At 40.0% G+C, this 25,414-nt stretch overlaps 1 protein-coding gene and 1 long non-coding RNA gene across 3 annotated transcripts in view; one reads left to right on the forward strand and one right to left on the reverse strand.

Moving 5' to 3' along the window:
- Positions 1 to 25,006, forward strand: axl (AXL receptor tyrosine kinase). Of its 2 annotated transcripts, none has more exons than XM_026192332.2 (20): positions 1 to 636; positions 3,831 to 4,041; positions 4,446 to 4,546; positions 4,637 to 4,819; positions 7,808 to 7,888; positions 7,993 to 8,108; positions 9,789 to 9,984; positions 14,196 to 14,335; positions 14,437 to 14,581; positions 14,745 to 14,765; positions 15,554 to 15,683; positions 15,929 to 16,020; positions 17,796 to 17,891; positions 18,162 to 18,239; positions 18,688 to 18,780; positions 19,206 to 19,327; positions 19,895 to 20,004; positions 20,574 to 20,733; positions 21,360 to 21,496; positions 22,248 to 25,006. In XM_026192332.2, exons 1-20 carry the CDS (start codon positions 474 to 476, stop codon positions 22,693 to 22,695), a joined length of 2,823 nt encoding a protein of 940 aa, XP_026048117.2. In that variant the 5' UTR covers positions 1 to 473; the 3' UTR covers positions 22,696 to 25,006. The 2 variants fall into 2 exon arrangements, with proteins under 2 accessions (XP_026048117.2, XP_026048118.2); XM_026192333.2 differs by having other exon boundaries at positions 14,748 to 14,765.
- The window catches only part of LOC145420104 (uncharacterized), a 4,263-nt gene continuing 3,847 nt past the window's right edge, over positions 24,999 to 25,414 (reverse strand). The window contains exon 3 of the long non-coding RNA XR_013901387.1: positions 24,999 to 25,365. This is a non-coding gene — a long non-coding RNA (uncharacterized LOC145420104). The remainder of the gene's footprint in view (positions 25,366 to 25,414) is intronic.

Here is a 25,414-nt window from a genome sequence, read left to right on the forward strand (position 1 = left end):
TTGAATCGTGTTTGAAAGGGGGAGAGGGATAAGAAAGCCAGGGGAATGTCTGGAGTCGCAGGGAACCTGTAGGCAGGATAGAGACTTTGGACAACCGGCTGCAGGAAAGACTGGTTTAAAAATATGCTCTTGATCGCTAGAAATAGACTCTCGTTTGGACAGGAAAAGTTTAGAGCGTCGTTTGCTGTGCGCTTTTTCATGGTAGATGAAAGTTTTTGATGGAGACAGCCCTGCTCCGTTTGAAACCAACCAAAGCAACAGGATAAGGGAAACTCAAGAGTTTGTGGCAATTCAGAGACTTTTTTTTAACCGCATGTTTCATAAAACGGGGAACTGAAACGCTCGGATTCGCTTTGTTTGGGTCTTGATTTGTGGATACTCAACATTTTCAGCACCTGCCAAGTCAGAGAAATTTTTTCTTTTTCTTTAGAGCAAAACGTAACTTTGAATCTCTGAGCTGCTGCGATGCGGTAATGGAGTCTGGTGATGTTTCCAGGATGACTCTTCTCCTCATGAAGCTCTTTTTCCGAGGTCATTTGTTTTCGAGAGAAAATATGAATTTGTCTAAATGGTCGTTTGTGATTCTCACCGTCATGTTTTCGGTTTGGATACCAACATCTGCAGATTCGCTGACAGGTAAGGTTTAACTGAAACGGGGCGCTTTTTTATTTACCCAATATGCCTGTTAGTTGTGTGCAGGGGGAAACATCGTAAAGAGCAATTAGCACAGTCAGCTCTCTGCCTCGTTAACTCAATTTGTTTTTGGCTAACCACAGCTGCAGGGGCGTTCAACATCTGGCCAACATAAAAAAGTTATCAAAAGCAAGTAAAGGATTGATATTATTGTATACTATTATTATATTATAATACAATCAAAGTAAGTGAAGGGGAGTTTTACCTGACAGGTAACAACCAGTAACACTAACTGCTCAAGGGCAATGTTTCTGAAATCAGGTGATCAATGTTTATTCATGCTGGGAGTTCAAGCGAACAAGATTTGGAATTTGATAGCTGTACTGAAACAAGTGAAAGGTGGGCATTTAATGTAAACATCTTGAGACATGGGTGAATCATAATCAGCAAAGAGAATGTTTGCTGAACGCCAAAGATGAAAGCTGAAAGCCAAATTTCTGCTTTCTTAAGAAAATAGTCTTTCTACACTATACAGAATCATTTCAAAAGTATGTTAATTATCTTTTAAAACAAACTTTACTGACTGTTTGGGAACTTTCAATTGCACCCAGTTGATGAAAACAGTATCCCTACATGGACGTCCACCTGTCAGCTTATGTGTTTTGACAATTGCGGTCACTCTGTCTCTTGGGCAGCTGCCCTAAGTATATGTATGACTAGCAGGCAGGGAGATTACGAGACACCGATGTGAAGAATGGAGAATTTTATTCGGATGTCTCAGTTCCTATTTGGATGTGAGGATCTGAAGGATGAGGAGGGGTTCAGGGGGCCAAATGCTTTGGTTTGTGAGTCAGAGCTTGTCTGACTCAGACTCCAATCCAATGATGGATGGGGTACGAGGGCAAGAGTAGAGAGTTTGGAGGGGAGGTGGCAAAATGTATAGTGATGAATGGCATGAAAAGGAGAAAGGGCAAAGGCGCGGCAGTGAATGGATTCCACACTGTTAAAAATGCAGGAGGATAAAGCAGGGAGGGAGAGGAGGATAAATGCTTAAGACTGTGTCAGACATTTTTGGTATGTGCACAACCAATGACATTTAACATCTGAGCATTCTCACAGAGTGGAGAGTAGGAGTAGAGGCAGGGTGGAAAGAAAAGATCAGGGAAAAAGTGGGGGACCTGAAGGGAATTCGGGGAACAATAGGGAGGCGATGAAGTAGTTAGGCACCAATGAATCAGTGGAGACAGGCCACACACAAACAGAGACACACAGTTTGTCTGTAGCCTCCCCTCTCTGTCTGTCTGCAATCTTGTAAAATGTTTACAAGGTTATTATTATATGAATTCAGCAAAAAAAAAGATACAGAGAGAGAAAATGAGGCTTTTTTGATTCAATGCACTGGAGGGGGAGGAGGACAAAGCCAGGGTCATGTAGAATATTGAAAGAGCTCAGCCAAGCTTAAAAAATAAAGGGATGAATGACTTTTAATGCCAGAAAACACACAGAGACAAAGAGGTGGGGAAGCACACACTCTGTCAAGACATGTTATAGTTAAGAGTAAAATAAGTACTGCAAAAAGGTGCATTTTAAATCTGTTTTTGGTTGTTGAATTATGGCCATTTATGTGTTATAGTGAAATGGGTCTTTGGGGTCTTTGTAAAGGGTCAAAGGTTGAAAGGTGACCATGAAATAGACGAGGAGGGCGTGTTGACAAGCTTGAGAAAATCGTGCTTTTTCATTCTTGCTCTGAAAACCAAGTTTGCTCATCCTCAAATGATTTATGTTTTCTTTATCTACAAGGAGTTGCCTTGGCTTGGTTGGTTGAGTGGATGCTTTGCATTTTTATGTGATACTGCGAAAAAAAGAAAAGAATTCTTGTATCACAAATCTGTGCACATCTTATGTGCGCTTGCCAGTTTGATGGTTTAAAGAAAATCTGGGTTTTTAAGTTACGTATTCTAATTCATTATCATTGAAAGTTTCAGAAGGTAAAAAGAAAGAATGATCCTCCGTTTTCAACATTTTTCTGACATCAGACATCTATAGGCTGCAGGTCTGTGAATACTGTTATGAAGAAGCTGTGATTATAATTACGTTTAGTTTGTGTTGGGCTCTCAGTTCTCAGACATTGTTTAAGCAACATAGGCAACCTTCCTCTAACAAGAAGCCTTTGTCTCAGTATCAGTGCTGCCCTTCTCAGGTCAGCCTCACTATCAGTAGGAGCACGAGATAACCAGAGTCTTTCAAAAGCTCGGGTTATCATATCCTGGCAACTGCAAAAGTAAGTCTGTCACAAGCAATAAATATTTATCAGACAGAATCAAGTGAAGACTTTAGTGCTGGACATATTAGCTGATTGATTAATAGGACAACAGCAATTCTGTTTATGATTTAATGTTCCAGACATTTATTAAACCAAAATTTGCTACTTGCTGTGGATTGTGGAGATTTACTACTTTTCTGTGTTTTGTGTCACTGTGATTTAAATATCTTTGGGTTTTGAATTGTTGTTTGGACTATTTCACCTTAATCTATGGGAGTTTGTCTTGGGCATTTTCTTTATTTTTGTTTTATATTGGATAGATGACATGATTAATGTAGTTAATCTAATTATGTGAATTAAACTACTGAAAGGTGTCATGCGCATGCATGCAGAACAATCACAGTTGAGTCAGGACCACTTTAGCCCAAAAAAAGAGTGAACCTTTCATTTCTAGTAATGACTGTTTGTGGTAGAAAAATTATGTCCTATGAAAGAAACAGCAAGACAAACATGTACAGCTCAAAGCAAGCATCAACAAAGTGACAACATACGTCACATTAAGGTCAAGCAGAAGATGAAATGAAGGCACTGGGGGTCACGGTGGGTTGCAAAGCAGCTTGCAGGAGCAGGACATGGTGTTGCCTGTATGATATCTGCCTGAAGAATGCACAGAAGGGTACCATCTGAGCCAGCAGTAGGTTTTTTGGGCTGGACTGAGATCAGCTGTTATCAGTTGATGTAAAAAGACTGCAGACAAAGCTAAACATTGTCTGAAGTAATGCTACGCTCAGTTTGTAGCTGCACAGATTCTATAGAAAAGAGAAGAGTGGGAAATCTTGTTCTTTAAAGATACGTTTTCAGTTGCAGTTGGACTGCAAAAAATTTGCATTTGAAAAATGCTAACCTCTTCTTCTGCTTCTTTCCTCTCTCAAAGATTTGGAGTTTGTAAAGAGTCCCACTACTGTCATCTCTTCACTGGGCAAACCTGTTACATTGCAGTGCAAATTGAATGGTAAAGGGAGTGAGGACGTGGAGTCCCCTGATGTGATCTGGCTGAAAGATGGTGTGCCACTGGAGCATGCAGAAAATAATCAGTACCAAGTTCTCACTGGCAGCAACAGTAGGACTATCATAAGCACACTGAGGTAGGATGCAGTTTTGGCTGCTAACATGTGGAAGTTTCTTTTCGTTTTAAGATTTAAGGATTATGTATTGTGAAGCAGTCACACCTGGTCTAAAAATGTGTTTATTTCCTGTTCTTCCACCCCGTCTTGTTTCTAGCTCAAACAGGGCTGTTGCTGGATTATGTCACCATGTTGACTTCCACTCTCAGTAGAGAACCAGAGAAATCAATTCTCAAAGAAATTATGCAATCCAAGGAAAATCACATTTGTCTAATCTGCTGTAACTTGAAATATTTTATTCAGGCTTGACTGAATGTTAAATTTAGAAAGAAAGTAAACATCAGCTCCCTGTATTACCAGTTTGCTTTGACATTTTTTGCTCTTTACAAAACCTTTGAAAATATTCCTCTTTATATACATAACAGAATTGAGAAAGTCCAGCTCCCTGACATGGGCTACTACAAATGTGCTGTTCGATCAGGAAGCAATGAGACCTTTTCTGATGAGGGTGGTATTCAGCTGGAAGGTGAGTTATTAAACAACCACAGCTACAGAAGTCTATAGATTTGGATTGTTTAAAGGAGTGGAGACCCTGACTCAGCTAAGTCTTTCTCAGGCCTTCCTCATTTTTCTTTGGAGCCCTACCACATGACTGTCGTGGCGAATGTCTCCTTCAGCCTTATCTGTGCAGCCCACGGGCCTCCTGAACCAGTCAGGGTCATCTGGCTACAGGATGGCCATCCTCTGAATGTTTTGACGGATCCAGTGGCCCTCTCACCCTCAACCCTCAACCTCACAGGTATCATGTTTTACTCAGTCAAGCACAACAGCCTAGTTAGTCCAGTTTAAACAAACAGATTTCTCAAATCCTCATTTTGCACTGACAGTGAAATGGACAGGAGAAAATAAAAACAATAACGAATGATCAAGTTAAAAAAAGTTTTTTAAAAAAACGAAAGAAAAAAATTCTCCCCAAACTTGACATGTTGGCAAGAGAAGTGGGTCCTCACATTTTAAAAACTGAGAAGATTAATTACTTAAATGATTAATGAGTTACAAATGCTAATTTCTGCAGGTAAAAAAAATAATATGCAAATTAAATATTAGACGAGTAAAAAGTCCTCCTTCAAGAAGTTGTGGTTCAGAGTTGAGTTTTTGAATCTAATCTATTTAGACTGGTTATAATGACCTTCTTCAAAAACTGTATAGCAACTATCTCCTGTGTTTGAAAGACTTTCAAATCCTCCTTTCATGGCCAAAACAATACTACCAAATAACCACCCTCCCCAGAGAGAGCCAGGCTGGCACATTGCCAGTGAATCCATTGAGGACATGCCTTGTGGTTTTGTGGGTAAAAAGGAGCAGCAAGCACAGAAAGGACAATTGGGAAATTGGGAGATGGAAAATTGATGTGCAGAGGACATAAGGAGATAAAAGAAAGAAGGAGATAAAGGAGGGGGATTCTGTTGCTGCTTGAATGCAAACTACAGATGCCTGCCAGCTAGCCTACCAGTGGTAGGCTGAAAAACAGAGGAGGCTGAGTCAGAAGGAAAAAGGGAGGAGTAAGGAGCGGTTGAAGTTCAGTTGAAGGCTCTGGTTTGACTCATCGGAGCAGGCTTCATGGTGTTGACTAGGACCCGATTGATGGTAACCTACACTCACAACTCTGGTATGGACAGCTGGCCTGGCAGACCACAGATCCAAACCAAGGCAAACACAAATAATCTTTCAAGGAGCCCATAAAGAAAAATGGAATGAAGAACATTCCAACCAGCAAGAAACCAAGAGCCATACATGTGTGGCTTCATGATTTGAGAAGTCCTCATAAACTGTTCTTCTTTCTTCTTTTTCTTTTTTTATTGTGTCTTGGGCAAAAAAAATCTATTCATCAAAATAAATTTATGTTGCATATTTATGTTGCATAATGCATATACTATTATATATTGTACATATATTTATTAGTTTCAGATGTAGCCATTCTTGTATTTTGCTTGTTTACATTATTGTATTTTGCACAACTCTGTTGCTTGTGAAGCTCGCACACAAGAATTTCACTCAGATGTGCTGTACCAATGTACCTGCACATGTGATGTGACAATAAAAGTGATTTGATTTGATTTTGATTTGGTTTACTCCCCTGCTAAAGTCAACGCTTTCAACTTCATTATCAGTTTCATTTCTCCTTCAGTTCTAAACCATTTTGGTTATTCATGAACCATTAAAGTATTCACAATCCCAGTTCCTTTTAAGAAAGTTGAGAAATCTAACACTATTACTTTGTTCACAGAAAATGTTAGTCTAGCAAAAAAAAAAGTACCAAAGCCACGCACTGCCTTTCCCAGCTGACACTGTTGGTCAATACTGCACGGATCATGAGGTTCTTCCTAGTAACAGATAATGACATTTCCAGCTGTTAAAGGATGTTGTTTTGTGGTTTTCTGATGAGGAAGGAAGGAGACACGAGCAAGTGGCGCAATCTGGCTTGATGAGCAGTTCACTGTCGCACACAGCCAGTGGTCAGCTCACGCTCCCCTCCCTCCTTTTCCCCTCTCACAACCCCTCACTACAGCCAGCGAGGATCGTACCCCCTGTTCTTTTTCCGGCCACGGCACAATGGGGGCATGGTGCCGTCGGCGCAGGACAAACACACTGCATGATTCTGTCACTCTCAGCTTGTGGGTTATTGACAATGTTGGGGTGTTAGATAACAGTGATAAACTTGAATGTCACATGTTTCACTGTCTGTCTGTGTGTGTAGGCCTGTGTTTCATTACAAAATGCTCAATGTGTGAGCACGCTGTGAGTCACTTTGTCAGAGGACTCATTCTCTGCTGAATGTCAGTGTGTCATACTTGTTTTCCCCCTTCACGGGAGCCCCAGCTCCTCTTGAAGGCAGCAGCTCAGCATATTACACCTAGACTTCAGCTAGGCTGCACTCTTTGTTCTCCAGCCTACAAAGCAAAAAGCATTTGCAACTCCTGAAACTTTTGCTTTATCATGAAGCTGCAGTTTTGAAAAACCAAACCTCAAATTACGTCAAATAGCAGTTAAAACCAAAATGGGTTTTTTTGATGATCTTGTGGAAAATAATATTGGTTATAGTAGCCAATTGAGAAAAAAATTATTTAATCAAAACTACATCCAAGTCCTAAAAATATTATGATTTATACCAGAATAAGCACATTTTTGATGCCTTTCAACCTGAATATCAGCAAATCTCCACCTACGCTTTATATGGCTTTTTATTGGCTTGATCAAACTTAATATTATAGTAACTGATATTCTATCATTGAAATTCATACTACACTTTTTTTATCCTGCTCTTTCTTCCTCTCTTTTATTTGTGTTAGTACACAGCTTTGGTCAGCTCTCGTTGCTTAAACATGTGCAACAAGTAAACCTGAATTCTGCATGTATTTACTCACATTAAGATTCATTGTTCACAATGGAATAAAGTTAATTTCTTGAAATGTTTAGATAAGGTATAAACGTTTAACACTGTCTTGTCTTGCCAAAGCTGAAGCAGCTGCACATTTTTTCACTTTTTTACACCACAAATCAAAATGTAAAATCTGTAAGTCTTTCCTGGATTAACGACCATTACACTCTCAGGAAGAAGCACCCTACTACCTAATACTACTGACAAACAGAGGATGTTACTGAATGGGAACTTTTACCCTCGTGCTATTCTCACTCTAGTTATATTTTTCTCACATTGACATCACATGCAACTCAGCATACTGAAGTGTTTCCTCCTCACACCTGGATGTTTCATTTCTCTGTCCAGGCCTGAACAGGACCAGCACCTTCTCTTGTGAGGCCCAGAACCGTAAGGGTGTGGCCAGCTCCCGATCTGGTACCATCACTGGTAGGTGTCAGCCCATGAAAGCAGTGTCACTTCAGCCATTGCTAGTTTATCTGCATATAATTATGTTTACATCTTTAATTTTGGGGGTTGTTTTTGTTGTTTAGTTCTCCCCAACAAACCTCAGGATGTGAGAGCTGTAGAGATCACTCAGTCCGCACTTCATTTATCGTGGGAACCTGGTTTCGGAGGTACTTACCAGATAGTCAACTGTTCTGTTCAGGTGAGAAAAACTAGACGTAAATGTGGGAGATGTGAATAGCACAACTAGCTCAGAACCCTAGCTGGAATAACCACAGCAGCTGTTTGTTGTTTCTACCTGTTAACAATTGATCGTTGACTCCTCTGTTTGCTAATTCTCGAGCCTTTTGCTAGCCTAGTTTTAAAGAAAAGAGATTTTGCTTTTCTTTTCTTGCCATAACTCATCCTCTACCCCTCCCTGCTTTATTCATGTACCAGTGGGTCATGTTTCACTCTGGGAAAGTGGCCTCTTGGACTTATGTAGGGCCGCTCCCTCCCTCTCTTTCTTTCTGTAAGTGTCTCTCTGCCACTATCATGCTTTGAGGCCGTTATAGCTCATAGCTGAGAGGAGGAAAATTTTCTCCTGGAGAAGGGAACACTGCAGCACCACCCCTAAACGTCTGGTTCTAATAAAGCTGCCCCTCATACCTCTTGATACTATTGCCCCCTCCCTTCCTCCATCTCTCTCTAACCCCTTTACCCTTGTAGGGGAAAAAGAAAAGGGGCCTACTTCAGGAGAATGGGGCAAAAAGCTGAATTTAACGGTTGTTTGTGTAGTAAAGAGAAACATGAAAAGGCAGTGGTTTAGAGAGGTGAAAGAAGGGAAGAAAGAAGGAAAGAAAGGCGTGGAGAAAGTTGTTAAAAGAAAACAGGAAAGGTCAGTGACAGCAGGTATTGTGGGTCTGAGCCATACAAGGGGGAATGCATGCTGGAGTGTGACTCAGGGCTGAGTTGTACTATTCGATTAAACACACTTGTTTTGCAGGCTGGACGGTGATTCATCGAGCTTTTACAAACCCACACACATTCATACAGTTCTCCTCATTCATGCAACTGAAGACATCCTCAGATGTCTAACTCATGCCATAAGGAAAAAGACTTAAGCTTCCTATAGCACATGACCTCTGACTGCTCATGGTGTTTTTTTTGCTAATTCTCTAGTTCAGAGCCTTTTGCTAGCCTAGTTTTAAATTAAAGAGATTTTGCTTTGCTTTTCTTGCCATAACTCATCCTCTACCCATTCCTGCTTTATATGGTAAAACAGTACACATCAGCACCTGCTACAAACATATGTTTGTGTGGCTGCTCATTTTTAGGCATATTATTTATAATGTTTTTAACTCCACCTGTGAACTCCACCCATCTCAAACAAGTTTGTTGATAATGAACAATGCTGCAGAACAATGGCCTAGACCAGCAACTTTAATGTGGTTATAAAATTGCTGCAAAGAAGCTTTTGTTTTCTAGTGTTCCTCTTTAAATGTGTTTACCATAAAGACTTTGCAGAGACAGCAGGTTTCTGCCTGTGATGTCTGGTTGGCGGGTTCTGCTTTTAGTCTACCTTGCTGAGTTTGGCTTTTGTTCAGAGCAGCAAAGGAACATTTTACAGCATTGTTAAAAATTAACACTTAATGACCCCACCACCAGCAGCAGCAACAAATAATAGCTTAAGAAACTGCAGAAAAGAATTCAGTTTTTTCCATTTTGTCTGCACAACCAATTCGCCTGTCTGTGAAGAAATTTAAATAAACAATCAGTCATTGTTTGGACTCAAAAACAGCACATCATCTTCTTGTTTGCACGTAAACCAGTAAATCTGATTATTAGGAACCACTGTTTACAAAGTATACAAAGTATAATGTTTATCATCTTAATGTTCCAGGCCAAACATTCAGGAGAGTCCATCATAGCAGGCCCACATCAGCTGATCCATAATCAGACTGTGTCCATGCCACGATCCTCACACATCATCAAAGACCTGGAGCCTCACACCCTCTATGCTGTCAGAGTGGCCTGCCATAGCAGCCAAGGCCCATCTGATTGGTCTCCCTGGGTGGAGCTACGTACCAAAGAAGGAGGTTAGTTTTGCAGAGTTGTTTGTTTTCACCAAGGATGTCTTGTCCGGATGTGCGCATCTTTTTATGTCGCTGTGTGTGAGATTATTTCTTCATAAGTATTTCAAGGTCAAGGCTCTGTGAACTGTAACCAGACCAGGACAGAATCTACACAGTAACAAAAACACCACTGAGTTGCTTTTTATGGTGTTTTTGTTCTGTAGTAAGGGTCATTTTTCTATAAGTGCATTTCAAACAAATGCCAGCGGGATACTTTTACTGCTAAATGTGCAAGTATATGCTAACAGAATGATGTCCTCAGTCACACTGAACATGTGTTAGTGTTGTTTTCTCAGCTAAGCCTATTCAATGGGACTAAAACAGTAATAATAAAGATGATGGCTTCACAGGGCCTAGCTGTTCTGTTCCAGGATGACAAAGTAGATTAAAGCCCAAATCATAGTTCTGGAACTCTGACTTAAGCCTAATTCACTTATTAGGTCTGCATATCTGATACTATGTTATGTTTAAGATGTAGTTAATATACTCCAGCTGTGTTTCATTGCTGTCTTATGCTTTGGGCATGAGTCACTTTGACTGTTTTCTGTCTTGTCTAGAATTCAAGCTGGCAAAAGTTCAGTGTTTTAGCCCCACGACCCCTTTTTTCTGGATCTATTTTAAGGTGGATGTAATTCCCTGCAGAGTCTTTTGAATTATTTTCAACTTGGATCATTATAAGTCAAGACTTATTCTGAATTCTGATAACATGAAGTTAGGGAATTAGTTTACAGTGCACCATTAGTCATAATATTCCTTACTGTGCCCCTTTTCCTTAGTCTGTGTTTATGAAGGTTACCAGATGTGAGTGACTGTACCCTTGTGAACCCAGCTTTAAATATAAACTCTTGAAGTAGAAGGCTGACTGGCGCTGAGGGACAGAAAAGGCTGTGATGGAGAAAAGGAAGGTAGATGCTAAATTCTCCTGAAAGGCTTCAGTTAGGATTGCTGCACTCTGTCCAAACTCTAATGCTAGCCTGTGTTTGAGTTTAGACTGAGGTGGGATTTTCCATGCCAGCTCATGCTTTCTGTATCCCTGGATAAATAGGAATGGAGAGAGGAGACATGCCACAGGAGCAGTGATTGGGGGTTTCCATGAGGGAAGCTGCTTGTAATCTGTAAACACAGTATTTCTCATTTTCTCATAAATGGAAGACGCAAAAGGGAAGCAGTCCTTGAACAAGCAGAATTTTCAGTTCTTTTTTTGAGCTAAAGCAATCTTCATTTCATTTTACAGGGAAAAAAATGACAACATATGAAACATAACATTTAGCTTTTGAGAAAAATAGTTCAGGAGGCATTAAGGGTAAACTGAGTTAGAGAACAATAGAGAGAGTTTGGCTGTTTACAGCACACCAATATTTTCCACATTTTCCATGTGCTTCATTGCTGAAGTCTCTGACAAACTCCCACAAGGTTTTTCTCTTGAGCCTGAAGCCTTCTGTAGCTTTCTGCCTCCTTAAATCCTTCATAAATTGTGCATGTATGCTGAACTCTCTCTCCCTTTATGTCTCGTGTTCTTCATCTGGTTCCTCCAGATGAACTGGGCTTGCTTTTATTCATTTATCTTTCAGCCAGTGTTTTCTACGTCATCCAACAAACATTGCTGAGGATGTGATTTCCTGCACCCCCGAACAAGCTGAACAAGTTTTTCTGAATCCAGTTTTTCAGCTTGACTCCTTCATCTTTCATTCCACCCCCCCTTTTTTTAACCTCAGTTGACTTATGATTTTCCTTTCCAGAACACAGAGCGAGGCACTGTGGGAAAAAGGGAAAAAGTGGTGGTGGTGGTGAGAGTAGGGAAGGACTGGATGGAAGAGCAGAAAAAAAAATGGGAGAAGCGGGTGCTTTGAGAAAACACTCATCTAGCTATTTTCCCAGTCTACTTTTTTCCCAGGAGGACGAGGGGGTAGGGCTGGTCAGAGGGAGAGGAAGCGAGTCGACCCATGTCACCCCGCTAATCCTAACACTGCGATGAGATGAGATTTTACATTTATTGCGTTTCTTTACATACCACAAGTCTATTTTATTTGTCTGAAAAGAACCCCAGAATAAAAAAAAAATCACAAACACACAGACAGAATAAACAAAGAATCAGTTATTAAGAAACTAAATGGCTGTTAATGGAGTCCTGATTCTCTGTACACACCTTGCATAACGTCAGTCTGTACCCCCAAAGAGATGTAATAAACAGTCACAGAACAGCCCGATTCACTGTCCCAATGGAAGTGAGTCATGATGACATACCCCAATGTGCACACGTGTCACGTTTAATCCTGCTTAATACTATTGCCAACAAAAATGCATTCTCAAGCATTAAATGACTCTTTTTCCCAGACAGACAGCAGTCGGTTGTGCTGTTAAATTGAAAGAAGGTGGATGGCCTTAAAAGTTAAGACATTTTTGATGACACTAACATTTGTGTTGCACATGTTTCCTGTGTAGAGCTTTCCTAGTTCTCATGCATGGGAACCAGTCAGTTTCTGGCTTAAGGATGACCTTTTTCCATACATATGTTCAACCACATAAAGGGCCTACAGCCTGTAAGAATGGAAAAAAGAATAAAGAATGAGGAAAGAGTCACATCCCTGCTTTCAAACAACTTTTCAAAATCTTCCAAATCTGATCATTTGACACTTTCTTCACCCCAACAGGATGTGAAACACTAAGTCTGCTGTGGATTCAAATCTGAACCTTTGCTGTAGTGAACTAATTGTGGCTCAAGAGTTTCTTTCTCAATCTCTTGCCAAGTCAGGGCTTGCTTTTCATTCTTTCAGAAGAATAAAAAACACGAGGCATTTTTGAAAAAGCACAAATAAACATCTCATTTCCTTTTTTGAAGTTTGCAAATCTAATTATTTTTGTCCAAGGGAAACTCTTTTTTTTTTTTTTTTTAATCTTACATTTTACATCAACATGTCTGTTCACTTGAACTCGCTACTCCATGAACAAAGAACGGCATTAAAACAGGGCGAGCAATGAAGGAGAAGAAAACTTGGAGAGAAGATGATGGAATTATGTTGGATAGAAGTCAGGGAAAGAGAGAAAATGAGAAGGAGAGTAAAAGAGTATGGGCAACAAAGAGGTGGAGAACGCAGAGAGAGAAAGTCCGACAGATGATTAAGCAAATGCGGAGCCGAACTGCTGGAACAAACTTGACTTAGAGTTTGCTTTTGTTGCCGCTGGCAGGAAGAATAAGGACCACATGTGGAAACAATCACCCGCCAAACGCTTCCTGATAACATCATCCATAGGGCTGGGCTGTGTTTCCCAAACGCACGGTGACTTAGCTCATGCGTGGGTGTGTGTGGGTGTCCAGCTTGTTTGTGTGACTTTGGGAGCATACCAAGAGTGAGAAGCAAACACAAAGTAAGCTTTAAACACTAACACAGGAAATAAGCCTTCACTTCTTCTTATTGAAAGTTTTCTTGGTTTTCTGTCCTAAACAGTGCGTCAGTCACATATGCGCACACACACACACACACTAGACACACAGTGCATAAATTCCTCACACTATTTCTAGCATGTTATTCAGCTAGATTTTCTCTCCAGTGGGTATTTTGGTAGCCAGATGCCTTTTTTCCCCTCTCTTCTCCCAAATGCCAAAAACAAAGCCAGATAAATATGAATAAAACAATAACAGGAATGGCCAACAGAAAAGGAACTGTGTGAAGTGAAGTAGACACAGGACTTTACTGAACCATAATGACAAAGAAAGACCCGAGCAGCTTCTGAACTTGACTAATCACCCCTGTCTGCGGTGCCCTCAGATGCCTTTTTGTCCTAATAAAGCCAAATTCTCCACATTCTTTGACATCTTCTCCCTCCAGCTGCTAGAGTTATCCACACCCTAGAGGCTCTAAGCTGTCAAAACAACACATGCCTGGCTAACTCCAGTCCGCCTGACACAGGCCACTTAGCACACAGTTAAAGTACTGATGGTACACTTACAATAATTATAAATAAAAATTGTTTTGATTGTTTCCATGAGTCATTACAAATTGTGTGAAAGACACAAGTTAAGTGGACGGGTGCTCCCAGATGCACTGATTAATTCCACCTACCAGTGGGCAAGGTAACACAGAGGGATAAACAGGAAAACTGAGCAATCCTAGTCTGCAGGAGGGAGAGAGAAAACTGAGATGCTTCAGAGCTTCGTTGTTGTTTTTCTTTTTCAGTGCCTGAAAATCCACCAGCTAATGTGACTGCTAAGTTAAATGGGACGGAGGTACTAGTAATGTGGGAGCAGCCATCAGGAAAACTAAATGGGCAGCTGCAGGGTTACATGGTGGAGTACAGCACACCTGCTACTCAGCAGGTGAGGAACACATTCACAGTCAACAAAGTTGCTAAATTTACAAATGCATGGAGAAAATGTCCATTTTTCTTAATAATGACAGACCGATTTTTTTCTTTCAGGTTGTCGTCAATACCGGATTGGGCACTGAGTTCGCAATCAATCTGTCTGTCCCCCTGTCCAATGTCTCTTTCCGAGTGTGTGCCTATACAGGGGCGGGTCAAGGACCCTGGGCACCCATTCAGACTCTGACACTCAACGTTCCTGGTGAGTAACAAAATCGTAATTCATTGCAACAGGTGTGATTAACGTATTATTCTTATAAAGCAATGATTTCGTTTGATGAAATTGTGGTTGCTAAAATATACTTGATATGATCTGTTTTAAAAAAGTCAAAATATTAACACGTGCTCTCTATTTTTTACACCAGCAGAAATGGGTGAATTTAGAGGTGAGCAATGACTGGATTTATGTACACATACAAACATTCTTCTGTCACCTCTCTGAGTAGCACACAATGACAGTGATAGTGGAAGTGAGCTCATGTTTCTTTCTCCATAACTGGACTACTTCTTCTTAGTCTGTTTCACTGTGTATTTTGAGAAAAAAGGGAACGAAGAGAAAAAAAAAAGAGAAGATGATCTCACAGAGAAGGGAAAGGGGAAGAGGGGTATGGGGCTGAATGAGGAGAAGAATCATAAATATTTATAACTGGCAGGAGCAGTGAGAATCTCTGTTTGCTTTGTCTAACAGAGCTAGACAGACAGTTCAAACAACAAAATGGCAAATGAAAGGAGAAAAACAAGCAAGCAAAGTTGTGGAGGATGAGTATGAAAAGAAAGAGAAGTTGTAAACACTGGGTAGAGTTTGTGAGTGTTCAGCAGTAGATTGTGGCAGTGACTGGAGAGTAAATTTCAGTGTGGGAAATGGCACAGCAAAGTATTTCTAGAGTGAAGAAAATGACTATATTTTTAGGAAAAGAAGGACTTTTTGATTTAGCTTAAAGAGTCTGCTTTATCACTTTCTTCACTTGATTCATACCATTATTCCCAACAATTCAGCATGTATATTTTAGCATGCTTTTTGTCATCTAGCTAATATAACTTACACAAATCATGTCTTCTTTCTTCTTTGATAAAATAACTTAATTACTGCTTTAAACTCCTAAATCCCCACTCCAAATTACAAGACCTACACTACTAAACGCTCATCTGTCTCCATCCACACCCTTTCCTTCAGGTCCATCATCGCCCCCAGCCTTTTCCTGGCACTGGTTTTATGTGGTGATGGCCATTACCGGTGCTGTGTCCATAGCTGTGTTCCTGGCTGTTTACGTGGCCAAGCTGCGGCGCAAGGAGACGCGCTTTGGGTGCGTAGGGTGTTACTGCTCCTTGTGGCTGGAAGGGAGGGACTCAGTGACTGTGCCAAACCAAAAAGTTTCAATTTTTTCTGGGTCTCAGCCCGCTTGCCTACTTGCACACTTCTAAAGCATTTATATAAAGCAATAACATTTGTTTTGAAAGACTAAAAATAGCTTCGTGAAATGTAGCCCAAATCCATCTTTTCACTTTTGTTCACTGGTGTGACCTGACTTTGTGTTTTGCTCTCTCACAGAGAGGCGTTTGAACCCATGATGGAGAGTGGAGAGCTGGTGGTCAGGTACCGTGCTCGCCGCTCGTACAGCCGTAGGACTACAGAAGCAACATGTGAGTTCCTCTGTAGTCTGCCATGTTTGGCAGAAAGCTGATACTCTGTATTTGCATCCAGCTGTCCTTTTGGCAGAAATAGGTACTCTTTATTAACAGCATGCCCAAACATGCCCTTAAAGAAAGAGACATAACAGGAACCAGCAGTTCTGTGGAAGAAAAGCGTCACACAATTACAGCTCTATTCTCATTATTTCAAAGCAAGAAAAACATCTTTAGTTTGTTTTGGTTGATCAAAGCCAGAAATGCTCTGACAGGTAATTCATTTCCCACAGTAATAATAGCCCTGGAGAGTTCATTCAGCTGACATACACCATAGCAACAGTGAGCATTTTATATTACATAAGACAGTCTTTTAATAGGCCTATTAATTAGATGTGCAGGAAATGTAGTAATGAAGTTATGGCCTGTGCAATGAAGCATGAACATCAAAATTAAACTAGACTCTTCAGATAAGCAAATTAAAGTTAAATTTAATTTGATACTGGAGATGTTAAAAACAAGTTAAAATAACCGCTCCACATTTCCAAATTGGGAAAAGGCATGTGGTGTTGGGAAATAAAGTAACAGTGCCATTTAACTCAAACTGGTAGCATCATAGAAGCAGTAGTTTGTGTGCTTTCCCCAGCCAGCAGTCCCTGAGAGTCCTCGTGATTTGATATACCTGTCTTGCCATTGTAACCAGTACACACATTATTTTAGTCCTCGTGGTCAAGTCTCAGCTTGCAATAGCTGCAAAGAGGCCAGGAGTAAGATAAAACTGCAGGGAAAAGAGAGAAAAAAACTATTCAGTGAGTAAAATAAGAGGGGCCAAGATACAGAGATGAAGAGATATTATAGACTCAGAGTGAATGAAGAAAGTTGCACTGGGTAAAAGGGAAAGGATCAGATTGGAGAGATTTAGACAGAATTAAAGCTGTGGACACTGACCGGTAATTTCAGCCAGTTCTCAGAGTGGAGTCAAACCCCGAAGCTCTAGATGTTAGAAGCCTTGGCTAATAGCTGGTCACGCCAGCATGTGTTGGAACATGCCTGAAGACCGAGTAGATTGTTGTCCAATGCATGACAGATTGATGGTGTAGCAGCAGCTGGAGGGGATCTCTGAGCATGTTGTAGCCTTGTCACATCCTGGCCCAGATGTGAAAACAGAGCTAAAATGTGTAGCGCAGTCAGCTTACCACTATTGCTCAATGACAGCCAGCTGTGGAGTGAGTATTTAAACCAGCCTAATCCTCTGACCTCGTGTCCCTCAACCCAACCTGGTCTCTGCAGGATCACATAGACTTATAGAAAAGGGTAATAAACAAAACTGGGGTCACATATTCCCAACAGAGCTTTTTAAAGAATATTGCACTTTTTTGCATTGTAATTGAAGCATTTTTACTTTCAGTATGTTATATTATTTATTAGGTCCTGGTAACATTTTGATTCACTTTTAATGGTTTTGTTTTGTCTTTTAGACATAAAACTATGTTAGACTTGCAACAAACACATGTACCTGAAAAAGTGCATAAAAAAGATAATGTACTATCTGAATGCAACTTCAAATAATGTTACTAACAAACTGATTAAAATTGGAAAGACTAATGCTCATTTTGGGGGAGTTTTACAAGTAAACACTTTGTTTTTGGCTTAGTGTCATGCATTGCGGTTTTGGGAAAGCTAGCGAGGCTGTTTGGCAAACTCAGGCTGTTATTCTCTCATTTCTGTGTTGTTAATTAAATTGCTTCAGGCAGCTAAGCAGCATTAAAATTCTTTTTCTCCCCTTTCTTCAGTGAACAGCTTGGGCATCAGCGACGAGCTGAAGCAGAAGCTCCAAGATGTGATGGTGGACAGACATAAATTAACCCTGGGAAAGACCTTGGGAGAAGGTAGTGCTCGATGTTTTGTTGTTTTTTTAATATACATATATTTAATCACAGGCTTTGTTAACACTTCTTTATCAAAATTGGTACATGTTCATAGACTTGTCTGCCATAGCACCAATGCAGGTTTCTACTTATCTCCTGTCAGACAAATATGTTATATATTTGTATAGTAAAGCAGTTTGCTGTTTAATAGCTGTATAAACTGTTTACAGTTGAGAAATGAATGAGTGGCAATTTTCAATTGCTTTTTAAACTACGTTTTTCTGTCTTCAGGGGAGTTTGGCTCTGTGATGGAAGGGCTGCTGACTCAAGAAGAGTTTGTTCTCAAAGTCGCTGTCAAGACTATGAAAAGTGAGTAGACAGTAAAAGTACTCAGCAATCTCTACAATGAATCCCTTCATCTCTGGAACACAGGGCATTTGATAAGCAGCCTCTTAGGTCAAAAATGTACAAGTGTTCAGGGCAAAAATCTCAGTTTTCATCAGAAAACGGACAAAGTCAGCTTTTAGAAAATATTGGCAGAAGAGAAAGTTTTACCCCATATAATTTTTTTTAGATATTTTTTTTCAAAACTAAATTATGGAGGGACTCTAGTTGAAAAATTTAAACAACTTCAGTGGTTAAAAATGCTGACATGTATAAATTCACAGTTAAATAAATCCAGGGAGTCAAAAGGCCTTCTCAAATAGTTTATTTCTTATTCTTGCAAACTGTCAACCTTTTGGTTTTAGTGCCATGCATTACCTACTGAGTAACACATGGGTGATGTGGCTTCACCTCTGTACCTTCTTCTCCCCAGTTGCTATATGCACACGCTCAGAGATGGAAGATTTTCTCCGAGAGGCTGCCTGCATGAAAGAGTTCGACCACCCCAATGTCATGAGGCTCCTTGGTGAGTTGGCATTTTTGCTGCTTGGCATGTCAAAAGTTGGCAATTTTGAATTGCAAAAGGTTGTGTTTTTTCTAATTTACACTTAATGATACATAGCCATTTAGGTTTTGAAATTTCTATCTGCATCCAACTGAAAACGCTGGAGGCATTTGTTGCTCAATGCAGCTGTTTTTTTAGGACGATCCAGAAAACTCACAGAGAAATGTTAGCGATATACTGTGTATTCTGTGTAAGAGCCAAAGAAAACAAATCCTTTGTGTTGTAGTTATTGTGTGTTGTTTCTTCATAGATGTAGACACTTATTTAAATACACAGTCAAGACTTTGGGGATTAAAAGTAAAATGACGTTAATTTCTGAATAGACAGAACAGGCATGAAGTCTCTGTGCATACTAAGCTCTTTTTGTGTTTTGTTTTTTTTAATAGGTGTGTGTCTACAGACTGTGGAGAGTGAAGGATATCCCTCCCCTGTGGTCATTCTGCCGTATATGAAACATGGAGATCTGCACAGTTATCTGCTATACTCAAGGCTGGGAGACTGTCCTGTGGTTAGTCTGATTACAGCAAACAAATGCACAAAATCAGCAACAGACATGCACACTCACAGTCACCTATGCATATGCACACATACAGTCCCACACAGTTTAACAGCTTAATAAGTTCACATGTCTGTCAGCTAAATGGGTTCCAAAGTTCAACAGAGATTCAAAGATCTCTTAAACAAGTCTCCACCCATACTTTTTCCGGCAACACGTAGAGTCAGAGATTATGGAAACACAAGTCTTTATTTGAAGTGTTACGTATTAATACTTATTTTGGTTTTGGTTTTTTAAACTGACTTACGCAGTAAGTCCCTGAAGAGCGAAGTTGGGTAACACAAGCCTAATCAAAACAAGATCCATACACAGTATTGAAACACCCATGCACAGTTTCCAAGAACACAGTGGAGCTGAACTCTATTGTTTCCACATGAGGAGTATCTGGAGCAAAGGAGTGCTCCATTCAGACTTGAAACACGATGGGCTCTGGTGCCCTCTATTGCACAGAAAGTACACATCAGCTTTGTTAGACAAAGAACAAAAACAAAACTTATTTCTCTCTGTATTATCCTGCAGTACCTCCCATCTCAAATGCTGGTTAAGTTCATGACCGATATTGCCAGGGGAATGGAATACCTCAGCAACAAGAACTTCATCCACAGAGACCTCGCTGCCCGCAACTGCATGTAAGCACAATCTCTGCTTCTGCATTTTGCTCTTTCACTTCCTGTGGGTGTTCTCGTTTGCTCTTTCTCTTTCCTTTTTTTTTATCCAACATACAATGGTTGGAGAAGATCTCGGTAAAGAAGTAAAGCAAGAACTACAGACTTTGCTTAATATTAAACATGACTATTAGATGTCAGTTTTAGGCATTAGTCTCTTTTTTGCTAGAATAAAAGACTAATGATGCAAGCAAGCCTTGCCATCCACACTTTTAAGCTTAAATTTCAAAACTTATATTCTAACTACTGATTTTACCTACTGTTCTGATTTTATCTACTGTTTTTTTTAATCAATTTTAAATAATGCATTTTATTGTTTTTGTTTTTTAATGTCTCGGTAAAGCACTTTGAATCACCTTGTTGTTGAATTGTGCTATATAAATAAACTTGCCTTGCCAGTTTATGAGTGGTACAAAACAAATGTTTTGGATGTTAAACCTAAATAAGACTGTCGATATGTAGATACTGTTCAATATATATAGGACCAACACAAGTGTAATAACTCTAGCTCGTGTCTAAATGCCCTTTTGCAGGCTGAATGAGAATATGAATGTATGTGTGGCTGACTTTGGCCTCTCCAAGAAGATCTACAATGGAGACTACTACAGACAGGGCAGGATCTCCAAGATGCCTGTAAAATGGATCGCCATTGAAAGCTTAGCTGACCGCGTCTACACCACAAAGAGTGATGTGGTAAGTTCATCTTCTGTGTGTTTGTTACTGTGTGCCCTACAATACAGAGCAAAGGCTTTCAGTATTAGAGAGGCTTGGGAACAAAAATACCCCTTCTCAAAAAGTTAACAATGTGTTTTGGGAATTAAAGCTGTATAGTCAAATTTTTTTAGAAGACCTGAAGTACTCAGAAACAAGTACTTTATACATTGCTTAAGCATACCAGCTGGTCATGAAGACAAAATTATTTACCAAAATATCTGTAAATGTCAGTATAAATATGCATAAATATGTCCTGACCAACATCTGTGAGTGATATCAACTTTAGCAGCTGGTAAGCTAATGACATATACAGTATTTTTAAGGGCCTAAGTGTCCATGCACATGTGCAGTTGTGTTTATACAGTGCAGCACTTAAAATGATCTGCATTCTTTAGTGCTTGTTCATAAAGCAGGATGTCCAAAAATCCAAGACAAACATGACTGTGATATTTTTCCATAGCCAGTGTTTGACCAGTGTAGACTCATGTTTCACTAATGTGTGACAAGGTGTGTAAAGTCTACAGGAATTCATGCTAAACCCTTCCTCGCCCTCTCTCTCTTTATTTCCCTGTACGCCTCTCCATCTTTCTCTTGCTCCCTCTTAGTGGTCATTTGGAGTCACCATGTGGGAAATCGCCACTCGGGGTCAGACGCCATACCCTGGGGTCGAAAATAGTGAGATTTATGATTATTTGAGACAAGGAAACCGTCTCAAGCAGCCTCCAGACTGTCTGGACAGCATGTGAGTATCCTTGATAAAAAACACTTTGCTGATAATGAAATCTTTTCCCTTTTCATTTCACTAGCTGGGCCCACGTCCTCATTTTAGGTTTGAGAGCGTTTTAGTAGGTAAAAGTGAATGTTTTGACATGAATTGAGCTGTGGTTTGGGGAAGGCCTCGAAGGGGCCTGGCAGATCCCCATGCACTACATAGAAATGAAGAAGTTAAAGAATTGAGAACAAGGAGGGAGGGAGGGTGGGGCACGTGAACGAGAATGAACAGCTTACAGAACTGGGGGAACTTATATAGATGACAACCGGAAGGAGCGTGTTTGGAGGCGTGGTCCCGCTCCAGAAATTCCGATACATAATCTCCAATAGAAGTACCCTGTTTCCATAACTCAACCAAGGCTACACGCTTAAAGACTTCTCCAGTCTTTCTGCTTTTACAGCAGTCACACTGACATTATACATAATTGCACAGAAAACTGAAGTGAGGAAAAAAGAGGATTTTAAACACGGAATGTATTAAAATATAAACCAAAATTTAACATGAGCCAAACGGACCTTTTAAGATCAAGTGGGAAATATAGAGCTTATTATTAGAAATTATCCGATATTTAAAAGTATTGTCCAGGAAAATAAATTACATAGAAATGCAGAACTGCTTATTTCTATAAAAACATTTGGTCACCATGGGATATTAAATGTCACTGTTCACTGTTATCATGCTAACAGTACATTCTCCACTAACATTCTTTTGTCTCCTCCAGCTATTCCCTGATGTTCTCCTGCTGGCTGCTGAGCCCAAAAGATCGTCCATCATTCGAGTCACTGCGCTGTGAGCTCGAAAAAGCCCTTGAGGATCTGCCAGACCCACAAGATCCAGATGAGATTCTATACGTGAACATGGACGAGTCCTCCATGGAGCTTGGAGCCGTTGGTGGTCGTGACCCCACTGGACGCTCATCCCCTCTCTGCTTAAAAGGCCTGGAGTCTGTGACCACAGTGGAGGTCCACCACCCCAACCGTTATGTCCTCTGTCCACAGCACGAAACCAACCGAACCCTTTCTGACTCCATGGAGAGCCTGGACATGCCAGTATCATCCTCCACAGCCACATTGCCTCTACAGTCATCATGCCACTCCACTCCCAATCGCACTCCAACTGTTGAGCTGCTCGAGGACAGGAATGGATCCAAGAAAATGCCCTGGCAGTGACAGACTCACTGCCTAAAAATGACAAGACTGGTCACTGCCAAAGTGTGCTATCCCAGTTCAAGTACAAAGAACATAATCCAGCCCGTCGCTGATTCCTTCTAACAGCAAGAAGAAACCTTATGTGGCTCTCTATATATAGTTTGCACAGACGTACTCATAAACAAGCAGCCAAATTCATTCCAAGGACGTGAAGGACTGATATTTTATTTTCAACCCCTTTCTTATAAGATGACGGGTTGAAAAAACGCCTTATAAGCCAACCTTGTCTTATGAAGTTTTATTACACTATCCAGAGCCAAGTGAGTGTAAAATTACATTTGCTGTAGCAGCTGGGTACACCCTTACCAATAAGAGGGTGAAGAGGTGTACATTACATGTTACAATGCCACACACACTGCAGCAGAATCAGTGAAATGAATTCCCTTTTGCTTTAGCCGTAACACACCATTTCTGTTTAACTACCTGAATGCAAAAGAGTAATTAAGCTAAAAAAAACAAAATAAATAAACCTCTTGGTAAAACCAGCTCAGACACTGCCAGACTAAACCCAAAAGCTTGAACTTTACAGTGAGTCAGCACTTGTATGGAGGACCTGTCACACCCAAGGAAACATTTTTTGAAGCAGAAAGTCCACTCATTCTTGGAACAAAGAACCAGCAGAGCCTGTTTTACACAAGGTGAATTATCTGATCAGAAAACTTGTTGTTTTTAAGGTTATGTTAATACCTACAGTAAGAAAGTTTATGAAGAGGTTCAGAATGCCTTGCTTGATTGCCTTAACTGGACCCTATTTTTCATTATCTTACAAATTGTCAAAAGTGTCAAAATATGAACTTCATGGAGGAGGTTGTGCATGATGCTCAACCTCCACCATGGAGTGCAACCAACAGTTGCACAGTGTTGGCTGCACTCCATCTAAGGATTTATTCCCAATATACATCTTTAAAAAAAATAAAAAATAAATTGCAAATAAAAGTAAAGGTACTTCATTAAAAAACATAGTAATAATACAGGAGCATCGGAGCCCGGTGTGCCGCTGTAACAAAGTCTTGTATCTTCCCCAGGGTTTTTACTGTTGGTTGTGCATCAAGTACACTGAGCGATTCATAGTGTGAACAAAGCAAGTCTTTCCTCACTGACAGTTGTTACATGTGCATGTCCTGATTCACGTATGTATATATCTTTGCTATAACTCAGGAATCTGAGGATTTTCTAGAGGGACAGACGTACTAGTCAAATCAGGAGGACAGAGATGATTCAAGGTACAGGTGGATGGATGTAGGAAACGAATCCATTATCCATGACAATTGATGGGATAAACTCTTTACCTTTACTTTTTTATGTCAAGCACAGTGTTATTACACTTTTTTTAAAATGCTGATTTTTGTATCTCTACAACTTGCACTAATGTTTTTGTATCTGTGTGTGTTTATAATGTGTGTATCCTTTTTGTTTGGGGTTTTTTGTTGTATTTCAGTTATTTCCTATTCTTAGTAGCAGAAAACAAACCTGAGAGAACATGACACATTTGCAGTATTTTCTGTTGATGGGAAGAGTCTGGGAGACTGGAAAACATCACTAACCTCGTCATGTGACATCATCCTGCCACTTGTTTGGCGCTGTACATAGCAGAATCCAAGAGAAAGACACAGCAGTATGCACTTATTTTTTATGTATTTGCATTAGTTTATAATTTTGTCATTGGAATGGCCTTGACAATAATCTGGCACACATTTCAGGATGAGAAAAAATGTCAGTGAGGCGCTGTGTTTCTTAGTTGTATACATCAAAGGTACTTGTATATAAAATAGTATGTTATACTAGTAGCATTATGGAAATTTCTTGTTAAAAGTGTACATTTCTTGTAATAGCTTTGGTACTGTAGACTCAGTGGGAGTACCACATTGTTTCTGAACCACAAACAGTGGTGCTGAGGCTGAGGTACTGGTTTAAATTTCCATGTTCAGATGCTATACCACTTTGAATGCACATATGTCTCCTGTTTTATATCTGTGTCTTTGGAGTATTTTGGTCCAAAAATGAGCTTCCAACTGTATTCCAGCAAAAACTGAAACTCCATCTTACATTCAAAGCCTTAAATTTCATGATTTTACCAAGTGCCTTCACAGAGCCAGTATTTTGCATTACAGTGCATGTGTGTGTCGACTGCGATTTTTCCTGTTGTGTTTTTTTGAATTGGGAGAAAATTGTACTATAACTGCCTTATATTGACACTGTAATGAATTGTAAACAAATTTTTATACAGTATATACACTATTTTGCATAAGAAATAAATCAGTTAATTCATAAATGATTCATGATTTATTAATTCAGTTAACTGGTATAAACGATACAGCAGATACTGAGGTGACATTTGATCTTATTGAGATATCTGATCTCAAAGCAGGTAAGAAACTGAGATAAGCAACTCTGTGGATGAGATATTTTTTTGAAATATGTTATTTAAAAAAATAACATTTTTTGAAAGATGCACAAAATTATTTATTTCTTTAATGGGTGGTATCAGAAGTGGATGTAGGAGATCTGCACATCGCCTTCTATGTCCAGCATGTCAATCTCATTGAAGGACTGCCAGCGATGGAAAAAGTCAAACAGGTGCTGCCCGTTCACAAACACCTTAAACCTCTGGTTCCCACAACGAATTGACATCTGAGGGACAGAGAGAAAACTTTTGAATGCTGACACACAAAGTTATCTA

The sequence above is a fragment of the Astatotilapia calliptera genome, chromosome 14, assembly GCF_964374335.1.
Source record: "Astatotilapia calliptera chromosome 14, fAstCal68.1, whole genome shotgun sequence".
NCBI classification, from domain to species: domain Eukaryota; kingdom Metazoa; phylum Chordata; class Actinopteri; order Cichliformes; family Cichlidae; genus Astatotilapia; species Astatotilapia calliptera.

What these genes read in the sequence shown, in the direction of transcription:
- axl (XM_026192332.2), top strand. Translation starts at nt 474, where the DNA reads ATGGAGTCTGGTGATGTTTCCAGGATGACTCTTCTCCTCATGAAGCTC. An exon ending in TCTGACACTCAACGTTCCTG is followed by an intron (nt 14,582 to 14,744) that starts GTGAGTAACAAA and finishes TTTTTACACCAG; the next exon opens with CAGAAATGGGTGAATTTAGA. An exon ending in ACACCACAAAGAGTGATGTG is followed by an intron (nt 20,734 to 21,359) that starts GTAAGTTCATCT and finishes GCTCCCTCTTAG; the next exon opens with TGGTCATTTGGAGTCACCAT.